Consider the following 12,240-nt stretch of genomic DNA (forward strand, 5'->3'; position numbering starts at 1 on the left):
CGATCAACCCTAATCTTTTTTAAATGTTTGGCGTTCGGCTGCGTAGCCGAGTGGTGTGAACACCTGCGCGACGTTCGAAAGGACGTGGGTTCGACACCGCTCCAGAGCACGCGGCTGTGTCTCGGCGAAAGACACTCAAGGCAAGCCAAAATAAGGGGAGCAGCTGACTCGAAGACTATATGTCACTTCGCTGCTTCCTGTCGTCTGTTGTATCGCATCTGTAATCGCAGTGTACTGTACGTTATCACAATGGGCGAAAATAAAAAAAAGCATGATTATTCAAAACTGCGATCAGCGACTTTGACAAACTCTACTGGAAATTTAAAAATGTTTGCGGAAACTGCGATCAGCGATGTTCTATTTTTTTCTCGATCTTTTCAGTTGGTTTGTTTGCGGATACTGCTAACCGATACTCCGATACCCTAACACTTTTAAAATGTTTGCAGAAACTGCGACTTCGGCTTTTTTTAATTTTTTCTCTCGATCTTTTCAAGGTACGAACTGACGGCACGAATTGATCTCTTTGCAGGGTCCAGCGATGAAATTCCACGTTGATATTGTTAACGCAAGTTTCTCCACGTGTTAATTTTATTCGTAGGCCTTTATCCATTGTTCGTTCAACCGTTTCGCCACTGTCCAAATTGTTTGCTCCACGTTGGCAGTGATTGACGTTGTTTTTGCAATGCCATCGCTGTCAACGTGGAACCTTTTTCGCTATAAATACCAGTTCATTTGTAGTGTTGTTCATTCGCAATTCAAAAGTTGTACTGAAGAGAGCTAAATGCTCGAAATCCGGATATACAACAAATTCATGTTGTGTATGAATTGGAATTAAAAGCGAATTGAAGTTCATCTGGTTCTTTGTCTCCATTCATAGAATTTGAGCATATGCTGACGACGACGACGAGTTGATGTGTGTTGAAATGTTGGATGCTTCTCAAATCGATACCACTCATTGATATATTCCCAAAAAAGATAGAAGATTTGTAATTGTTAAAAATAAGACAAAATAAGGACTCAAGTCAAAAACAAGGACATTTCTTAGAAATAAGGACAATTAATTTTTCTATGATATTACCCTTTGAAATAAGGACAAATCTTAGAAATAAGGACGGTATGGCAACTCTGTATAGGTCATAAACTGTAGTTTGCCCATTTGACATTTCCATTACACAAATTTATACAATTAGTTTTTCTTTAAAATCGGTTATTTAACTGCATAATTTTACTAGAAGACATTGAAACAGTTACGTAGTGAAAGATTAATAAATTGTATGGCAAAAGGTAAAAATAAAAAGGTTTCTGTGGAAAAAAAAGATGTTTATCTTCGTCTTAATTTTCTTTACCAGGTAATTTTTTACTAAATTTGAACTTTTAAATAAAGATAATTAGCTACTGCTAATTTCCTATCATCACGTTTGTTATAAATTGGAAGTTATTTTCTGTGGTTTACCTGCTACTGACTTTAAAATGGTGGATTCACAACCTAGCTTCTTCAAATCAAAATTTATGCCTTTCTCTTGTGTATCTTTTGCTGCTTTTTAGTCAAGTTCCCCATTACTAGATGACATTTTCTCTCAATTGAGAACCAACGCAACAATTGCATTGATTGTAGGAATCTATCCTTGAACTGAGAAGGCTTGTTTGAGAGCTTAATCCTGAAAGTTTTGCATACTTGTAGAGGATTTGAATACTGATACTATTATTTATTGCATAGTTTCAATTCTGCTAACATCTTCACCTCACCCAAATAGAAATGTGTAATTTGATGTACGGTACATTATGATTCAAGTACATGGCAATTGCTGATACCCATTATGTTTGTACCAGGGATTTATACAATGATTAAAGTTGTACTTTACTCAAGATGCTTCCAGTGTACAGTTACAAAAACAATAATACTAAAGTATATTGTGCCTGTTTATATAATTGATGTAACAAAGTTTGAAGCATATGACTTTTTGACTGTTTAAAGAAAAGTTAAAACTACTATTGATGAACATTTTACTCTGTTGTTTGCAATTTAGGCTGCTCACTGTGCCCTTTCTATGAATCCACCAAATAAGGATCTTGCAAAACATTATATGTCTACTATGAAGGCTTATGCATCGAAGAATGTAGTTAGATTGTAAGTGATGTTTTGTTGCTTTCAAATTTGAATGATTCATTTATCTAGTAATGACAGTCTTGACAATATTACATAACTGTTAGTTTTTAAGAATTATTTTTTAGCTGTAAACTGTTTATTTGATCTAGTATAGCTAGTAGTATGGTAGGCTAAGTACATGCTAAGTACGAGCTTGCTCAGTTTTTACTTGCTTAGGTTCATCATTTACTTATTTCAGCCACATGCTGGAATGTTGCTAGCTCAATTGTCACTTTCTCAACTGCAATTTGCTGAGTTGTAGGAGATTCTAGTATTATCCTTAATGCTGGTAACCTATTAACATCATCGATAATTACTCAAGTTTCTTTTGCTGTTTTTTCCAAATAGAAGTCCACATATCAAAAGGACTATGTGCAAGTCATGCCAAATGCTGTTACTTCCTGGAGTTTCAAGTAAAGTGCGAAATACAGGTGAATAGTTAACTAAACTGGCTTGTAGCTGTTATGATAATATGGTCAGCTACTCAGCTAGTTAGCTTGTTATGAATTCCATACGCGCCGACTTCCGGGGGGCGGCGCCCCCCGTAAATTTATGGTTGAGGGGCAACAAAAATACTGATTACAAGTGGTGTTTTAAAGATAAAACATTTCGCGAAAGAGATTTAGATAATTTAAACGGACTTAAAGAATGCCGAAAGCAAGAAAAGTCTACGTTGCTCTTGCCCGCGAAACAGCAGCTGATCGCATGGCTTTCTCATACGCTATGAAAATTTCAAAGTAGATGGTAGAGTATAACTTACGCTGCTGGAATAGTCACGTAACTATTCACGGCAATATTCAGTAAACCAGCTAAATTAGACGCGCTATTTTCAACGAGGTCTTCCCGCTGTGAGACAATTATGATTCAACAGAACGCATTGTTTTCTTCGTAATGTGTGAGAATTAAATCAAAAACCGATAAAAAAAAAGGTGTTTAATGGTCTTGGTCGCAGATATTGCCTGCATTAACGGCGTCTCTTACCGCTATTATCACCTAGCTAATCTGACATCATTGTTTTATGCGGCCGCTAAGGTTTGACATCTACTTTAACGATCATGGAATGTTACGTAATAATAAGAACGATTATATCCTACAAGCAAAAATAAAAAAATGATCTCTTAAAACAGCTCTTTCTGTTTTGTCTCGTGAGCTTTGCATATTGCTCAACAAGAGCATAAAGTTTAGAATTGACAAGAAATCATTGAATTTCAAAATTAAGTTTGAATCACTGCAAATAAACGTATTCAAAACTTTTACTTAGGCCGACGCGATTTCACACTCCGTAATCTACGTCGACAATCATTTTTAGTGTGTTCATTTTAAAAACTGCCGAGCTGGAGACAACAGCATGTCCCGTGTTAGTTGAACTTGCCTTTTTGAGGTGAAAATCACTTGCGAACATCTCGACCTTTACTCGAATATATAGCCTACTGTATTCAATGAAAGACTACAAAGACTTTCGATAAAAAACAGAAGAGAAAACACTTCGCCGTTGTCAACACATTGAAAGTAAGTAATTTGCCAAACGAGGTTAATAAAACTGATAGCAGGTTTTCACTCTGCTTGAGATCATGATTTTTTGCGTTTTATTTCGATAACTTCACTCAGGGATATCTAGAGAAGGGGATATGAAGGCTTTTAATACGTCTGACAATAGAAGGGCTTCTGTTTATCGTAAATAATCTCTGTTTACCGTAAACTGACAATCGGCACTGTTAGTAGTTTAATAACTCTTGTTATGATAACCTGCATTGCGCTATCAGTATCAAGCCTGGATACTTACTGCACGCTCATGGTTACTTGTTAATTCAACTACCCGTTTATTTGCTTTAAATCTGGCCTACTGCAAAGACTTAGTTAAAAAAAGCAGCTAACTTGTAACTTTTCAACTGTCTTTCCAAACAAGTATTCTTTAAATATGCTCTATGTAACATTTACTAACTGTCATCTGTAGCTGACTGTACCAGTTGCACAACAAAACTTTCTGCAATTGTGAAAAGAACTGCATGTTTTACGCACTACAAACTACCGCCCTGGTAGTGTCATAAGAATAAGGCAATCGCTGTGAGCCTTCGCATCCCCTTCTTTAGATATCCCTGACTTCACTGTCTTGATCGTTGTTATTCACTCGCACGAAAAGGAAACGAATCGGCTTGTTTTCCAACTGTTCCAATTATGAGCTAACAATATCAAAATTTTTACGACTAGGCGTACTGCATCCGTAAAACTAATCGTTTCAAGCAGTGGTTCTAATAAATTCGATTTGCCACCTATTTGTCAATATAAACAAGACACCAAGCTTAATCAAAGACTATTTTACTTGAGTAAAATAGCGTTACGGTTGTGACGTCATCACTAGGGCCATTTTTATATGACCTTAAAAAATCAATAATATGACTTTATTTTTTGGAAAATATGACTTTATGTGAAAATCGTTTATTTTTACATGCGAACAACGTCACTCACGGAACTAAAGAGTAAAACATACGCAACATAACAGTAATACACATCCATTTTTATTTTAAACCACTGTTGCAGTACAGTTTCATGTAGCGTGGAATGTTAGAGTCTTTGAAGTTACGATTTGGACGTAAAAATGACTTTAGTAAGGAAAATGAGCGCTCCACAGACGCTGATGTGGGTTGACACTTCTGCAGTTTTGCATAAAGCGCCGGTGAAATGTCTTGTCTTTGTAGCTCCATAATTTGTTTCACATCGTTTTTGTCCAATCGCTTCTTAATGTAATTTTTGAGCTCAAGCGGATCTTTTCCGAAATCAAGGGCATTTAGATCAGCATGGGCCTCTTTGATTGTGTACGTAGGCTACAACTTTCCATTTTGAGTATTAAGTTTGAAATATTGTTGTAGTGGAGGCATATTTCTATTCACTGACTAGTCAACTGTGGATCGTTGGCTGAATTTTTGACGCTCTTTACAATAACTCCTTCACCTTCCCATGCATTGACTATTTCTTTCACTTGTGGAAGTCTCTCGGCATAATATTGAGCAGCATTCAACCGGCTACCCCAACGAGTAACTATAGGCTGTGGTGGTATGCCACATGAATCGAAATTGGTACTTTTTATTTAAAGTATACAACGGTATGACTGTATAACTATAAAATATGACTATATAACTTAAAAAGCTGATTTACGACCTAACCAGGAAAATATGACTTTATATGACTTCATAACTTTCTTAATATACCTCATAGGGATTAGGGTGGATCAAAAAAAACGAATTTTTGAGTTCAGCTTAGTGCATCTGCCAAAAGATGCAGTTTGGGCTATCTTTTACATTGGTACTTGAAAAAACATTTTTTGACCCCGTTTGACCCCTATCCAAGAGCTCTCTAGTGGCCGCCAAGGCAAAATTCCTTAAATTAGCCATAATACTTTTTCTAGTGGGTGCAGGCTAATGATTTTGGTGTCTAACCCCACTAAATCAAGTCTTAGGAAGTCACTTTTGCAGTCTAAAATGATGCATGGGCAGCCAAAATTGCATAATGACATTTTTGCTCTAAAAAGGCATTTTATGGGAAAGAAATGGCATTGTTAGATATTTTGGGCAGTTTTATGGATGAAATACTAAAAAAAGTGTAACCTAGGTAAAACACACGAGGATGTGACCATTTGTGTGCAAACTGGCCTCTAGTCCAATGAGGTGGTTGAGGTGATATGAGGTCCAATAGACTACAGAAGCATACGATAGTGCAGCTGCATGCCGCATATATATTTATTTGATAGTGTAAACTTAACTATTGCATTTATTACAGCTTTAGATATTGTTTATTTCAATGTTTGTAAGTATCTGATCACACTTAACTTAATTGAGTTTATATAATGTTTAATAGAGGCAAAACTTGCATTTGGCTTCTGAATAAGCATCCCATTGAACACATCCTGGGTAGTGTGCACTCAACCCCCTTGTTTTTTACTTTTTTTTTGTACTATCGACTTGTAGATTTGTGAGATTGTTCCACTAGCCAAGAATCTTTGCTGGTCCAAAAATCAGTAGAATTAGGGCACGTTTATGTGGGCCACCATCCCATTCAAATTTTTAGGTTTGCCATTAAGTAAATATTGAATTACCGGTATTTTCATGCTTCTCAACAGAATTTGTATGTTTCAACAAAATAATATGCATAAAACTTTTGCCTGTTCGACTATCTATCGTACAGGGAATTAAAAGAACATGCTTGTCTATACGAGTTGTCTGTGAATTCACATTTTTTACGCGTTGGAATAGCTAAAAATACAACTCCAGTGAGCGGAAGTAGTCTAAAATTCTAATTTCACACTCGAAATAGATCAAATACCATAAAAAGTTACCAATATAGGCTAGTAAGTTCGCTACATGAAAGCCTGGTATTGAATCTGTATGTACAGTAACTGTAAACTTTTACTAACACATTTTGTCACAGAAGGCAATGTGGTCGACTAGTCTAATCTGTGCAAGAGGATATTTGTTTTTTTCCTTTCTCAAATTAGGTGTGTCTTTTCTGTTAGCTTCCACTATTTGTAAAGTGTTTTGATAGTGTTCCTCGTTTCTGGCACAATGTAGGTAATCGGTGCTCAGTTTAACTCCATGTTCAGCCACATTGTAATCAGCTTTCTGGTACGACTCTGATTCAGACCATTTCTCTACTGATAAAGGAAGAAAATCATCATTTATCTCTAAAACAGAGAAAAAGAACCGAGAGTCCTTTGTGATAAAATCTGTCAGTTTTGATTCCAGATTGATTTCTGATGGAAAACGTGGTCCGTAGCTGGCCAGTGCCAAACCGATCTGCTGGTGTAAAAACAGGATCTGTAGGTTTTACATGTATAAGTTCATCAATCATCAGCCATCTGATGTTTACCTCTTCCTGAACTTCAAAGCTGAACAGTGCCAGTCCAGTGGTACCATCTCAGCAGAGAGATACCAAAATTGACGTTTGAAGCTACGTTCAGCAGCATCTGATATCAACTTATGCACTGCTCCATATCTGAGAATGTTCATGTACATAGTCAAACGGTTCCAAGGAGCATCTACAGCAACACTATACCGAAACCAATATATAAAGTAGACGAGGGAAATAAAATTCATGAGATCTTTCAGTTTAGCCACTTGTGAACCTGATGTGATAGTTCCCTTAGGTAACTTAGCTATTTGATTTTCCAGTAGCATCAATTAATAGGAATGAATCAATTTGACCATCCATCTGGCCTTGTGTGTGGCCCAAGAACGGTAGAATTTCACATTTTGTAGACCAGGACTGATATAAGCAATGCACATGCACAAGTTCATAAGTTATTTATAGTCGCCTCAAATGAACTTGTATTTGCTTTGTGCAAGTTGAACAACGTCATCTTTGAGGTTCTGAATGAGATCGTGTGTTGTTACTGGAAAGCTGTTGATATCCAGTGTACTTAGCAGTTAGCCACTGTGGAATAGAACCCCAGTTATTGCGGAGTCTCATGAAGATGCTCATTTCTGGTTATTTTAAAACCTCTAGCTTCAAATCTTCAAAGATACATGAAACAACGATTTCACTAAAGTGATGTAAACAACCTGACCAGAAAAGTTCCTTATCTTAAGAGCTACAGTAGAAGCAGTTTTTGCGTTTCTTTTTTTAGAGTGTTTTTGTCGTTTTTCTGCACTAAGAATCCTACTTTCTTTCCTTCTCACTCGTGCGAATAAAATAGAGTCAAATCCGGCTATTGTGGCTGTCCTGTCTGTCATCATTCCTTTTAAGAATGATACGTCTGCAGGATTTGATATAAGCTCCTCAACAAAACACTAACATACTGATTTCGCCTGAACCCGTTGTCATGCATTTTGTGTCCATTACTGTAATGCTATGGATAATTGGATGCACAAATTAAAGGCAACATTTTTGCAATTAACTTCATACGGTAATTGTTTGCTTTTATATGTATGCTTCAGTGTATTAACAGCAATGCCTTTAGAAGCATTATGAATTTGTTTTTCTTTGCCCTTTTTTAAAAAAAACAATAAATTTCCAACTTTTTCAAGCAATTTTGCTGAATAAAGGCTCTGATGTCATTTTGCTAGCCCATAGATGATTTTAGACTGCAGAAATGACTTCCCAAGACTTGATTTAGTGGGGATAGACACCAAAACCACTAGCCTGCACCCACTAGAAAAAAAATTATAGTCAATTTAAGGAATTTTGCCTCAGCGGTCACTAGAGAGCTCTTGGATAGGGGTCAAACGGGGTCAAAAAATGTTTTTTCAAGTACCAATGTAAAAGATAGCCCAAACTGCATCTTTTGGCAGATGCACTAAGCTGAACCTAAAAATTCGTTTTTTTTTATCCACCCTAATAGGGATGCGGTTTTTGCGTTAAAATTGATTTCACGACTTTCTGATGCATAGAAAAAAATATGACTTTAATGACTTTAAATGGCCCTAGTCATCACCTTTCTCGCCCCCCAAGGTTTTTTGAAAAGTCGGCGCCTATGATGAATTCATTGTTGTTAACCATAAGCCTTTGTGCGGATAGATATTTAGGCAGCAGCAGGCAGCAGTGGCCGAGTGGTTAGCGCGTTGGGCTCGCAGTCGAGAGCCTGCATGTTCGACTCCAGCCACCCGCACTTGCTGTTGTTTCTCTGGGCAAGAAACTTTACGACAATTGCCTCTAGCCAGTGATCGATTTCGAGTAATGGGTAGTACCAAATTTAAGTCATAAGTAGAGTAGACAACCGGAAACAAACATTGCAGTCGGCTGCAGCGTGGGTCAGGTGTACGTTGGAAGGCGTACACCGATGCATAGCGCTCAAGTCCGCTTTCCCGCAATGCAGGATAAAAAAAAATAAAATAAAACAAAAAAAAAAAAAAATGTTAGGAATACTGTACAACTCCTGAACTCTGCTATTCCCTTCCATGCGATATCAAAAATAGTTCTTTTGCCTAATAATAGCCTGTCATAATGTGTTATTTTTATCTCTCCGTTACGCATTTTGGCCGATCTTTATAGCCTGTCTAGTGTCTATTCATACAAATCCAAACCTTAATTGTTTAATTGTCAATTTTCATAAGCTACTTACTTTCGTTTTTATCCAATCTTAATTTTTTTCAAGTTGTTGCACTCATGCCAAATTATTTAACTTGTCATGTTATTCAGCCTCAAGTTTGTTTTCAACGATTGTGCTTTGTCACTTCAATTTTTTTTCCATGTTGACAAATATTGTTTTCATAGTGATAAAATTAAAACAAACTTAACACTGAACTGAAAAAATCTTTTTAAACTCAACTGACTAGTCGACCCTGATGTTTCAGGCTTTTATGGAAGTTGGATGACCTCAATGCTCAATTTTTTTACCTTTTTGTAAATACAACATTTAGAACTATTGTATGGTATAGCAAAGTTAACTTCCAGTTTGAATTAATTCCAAGAACATTCACTCAATTGGTGAGCATAGAATACATCTGGGTCTAGCAAACGTTTTTACAACTCTTGCATTTCAGGCGGACATCGTAAGTCTGTGATAGTTCACTGTTTACAATGCAAGACCATGAAGAAATTTCTGTTGAATCCCAATCACCAACTATGGCATGACCAACCAGAGAATATAGCTCAAGTTGTAACATTCAACGGAAGTGGACGGTGATATGATGAAGCTGCCGATTTACAAATCTGAATCTGCCGATTTATGACAAAGCCTGGTGAAGTCATCAGATTGTCATTCTGCGCTCATCAGGGAAATGACCGATACCCGCCGAAGAAAAAATCACACGAGATATTATACCAAGTTACATCAAGCAACGAAGTCGAAATCACTACTCCGTTTGCCAAGCCAAGTTGCAAAACAAGAGTTGGTTTACTGACGGAACGGACAAGATGGAATCTTTAAATTTAGTTTTGTTGCGCATACCGTATTATCCAAATGTGTTGTCGCGGTTTTTGGCAAAATTTATACTTTTTTCAAAGTTTGGTGACGGTTACAAGAACAGGTTTAACTACTTTAACTATATTGAGCACTCTTATCCCAAACTGTCGTTCGAAATTTAAACACGACTTCTGCTATTTCATGCACTTTTTCCTGTAGTTGCCAGAAATAAAACTAATGTCATGATTTTAATTTCAGTTATCAGTAAGGTTGTGGATATTGGGGTGAGATCACTCCATATTCACCACCCATTTTGCTTCAAAGAAGCTGGTCTTTATCCGGAAACATCAGGGTCGACCAGTTGTCTGCAGCGACTCGGAGTCTTTATTTTCAGATTTTTTTGTTCATGCCATCTTTCACGGTGTCATTCCACGTTTCCTTTTCTCATTTTTTTTGTCACTACCTTATTCCAGACTAGCTTTGTCAAATTGTTCTCATCCATTCGACCAACTCATCTCAGACCACGCAAGTACTCTTCAATATTCTCAACATCAGTTCACTCTATCAAGACATCATTTTTAATTTTGCCGAGAAGTGTCTTGCCTCACATAACATGAACCATCCTCGTTTCTGTTGTTTGCATTCTCCATATTATTTTTTGTTATATATATATATAGAGCGAGAGCCAGGTCGATTTATTTGACTGTCTGGGTCAGTAAGGTTTGACAAGTGTTTCTAGACTGAAATTTTGTGTAGATTTCAAAAATAAACCTCTTACTTGCACTAGCCTGACCGTTTTTGTTATATTAAGCATTTTCCGAGATGATACCTGTCAATATCGCTATATCCGACTAAGGGTGCACCATTTGCCCCCGACCTTTAGCAAAAAGCCTGAACTTTTTTTTGCTTATGAGGTTATCTTAGAAAACAACTTTTGCAAAGTTTCATTTTGATTGGACAAAGTTTAACCCCCCCACCCGGCCATTTTCTAAGGAGACTAACGGTATTTTCTTCACATTATCGCCACTAGATGGAGCTGCTTACAAGATGCAACTGCATATTTACTTTGGAAACATACCCCTCTTGATTCTGCATAATTTAAAAAAAAATTATCTGAATTGGCCAATGGGAAGCAGAAATATGGGCAGTTTTGTACTCTCCCCTAGCGCGATACTGCCTCTAGTGGCCAAAACATAACAACAATTATCTCCTTAAATGTACATCCAATTGAAGCAAAACTGGTGTCTAACCCCCCATTTTCAAGAGTGGTGAGTTCATTTTTGCTGCTAGTTTTAAAAATTCTATCCACTAAGTGGCAGAAAACTTGCTTTTCATAAGTTTAAGCTAACGTAACCGCTTGGACTTGACTTCAAATATGCAAAGTTTCAACAAATGCAACTCATTGAGATGTATATCATTGAAAACAAACAAAGAAAGAACAGTGCAACATCTATTGTAATTGTGATAGATATTGTACAGCAATAACCTTACACGAATTTGACGTCATAAAGGTCACACAGGTAATGAAACAGTAAACTTGCAATTAGATTGTCAGATACCATGACGCTGAATCTATTTTCCTATTTCTATGGTTTGGTAATTTTTTTCGGGAATTCTCTACTACTTGTAAAATGTTTTGGTATCGTTCTTCCTTGAGAGCAGTCCCATGAAAATCCTGGACCAGTTTGACTCCTCGCTCTGCTGTATCATTAACCACACTGATGTTATTCACAATTGTTTTTGCAATTTTGTAAGTCTCATTGTCATCCCAGCTTTCGATAGGTTCACTTACAAATGCTGAGTCAATTTTTAAGATTTTAAAAAATGACCAAGAGTCTTCTCCAATATAGTCCTGGAGATCCCTGGATGTGTCTGCTGGGAGTTCAGGGAAACAAGGTTTTCCAAATCCAGAGCCAAACCTTTTGTGCTCACATCGTCATTTTTAACTAAGATCATTTTTTGTGTCATCAGTTCTTTGGTTGAAGTTTTCACACTCTGACTGAAAAAAGCCAACGGTACAAGCTCTTCTGTCAGATACCACATATCTTTCCAAAACTTTACATATCTTCCAAAACAGTCCCATACCTTTATGAACTCATTGGATGCTTTTGCAATGAGCTCACCTACGGGGTCAGAAGGTTTGTGTACCCCTGATACCTGGATAGCTCGTACCCCTAGCAACTTCGTACCTCCAACCCCTGACAAAAGGATTGGCAGTCTTTCTACTTTCTCATTCCCTTCTAATGTATCCATAAGCTTA

The 12,240-nt window shown here is 37.0% G+C and overlaps 1 protein-coding gene across 1 annotated transcript; it reads left to right on the forward strand.

Moving 5' to 3' along the window:
• The first annotated feature begins 1,162 nt into the window (after positions 1 to 1,162).
• On the forward strand, positions 1,163 to 10,882 carry LOC145765302 (ribonuclease P protein subunit p21-like). The gene is made up of 4 exons (XM_082577104.1): positions 1,163 to 1,349; positions 2,028 to 2,128; positions 2,495 to 2,577; positions 9,619 to 10,882. Exons 1-4 carry the CDS (start codon positions 1,275 to 1,277, stop codon positions 9,759 to 9,761), a joined length of 402 nt encoding a protein of 133 aa, XP_082433230.1. The 5' UTR covers positions 1,163 to 1,274; the 3' UTR covers positions 9,762 to 10,882.
• Positions 10,883 to 12,240: the final 1,358 nt, after the last annotated feature.

Source organism: Aplidium turbinatum, chromosome 2, assembly GCF_918807975.1.
Source record: "Aplidium turbinatum chromosome 2, kaAplTurb1.1, whole genome shotgun sequence".
NCBI classification, from domain to species: domain Eukaryota; kingdom Metazoa; phylum Chordata; class Ascidiacea; order Aplousobranchia; family Polyclinidae; genus Aplidium; species Aplidium turbinatum.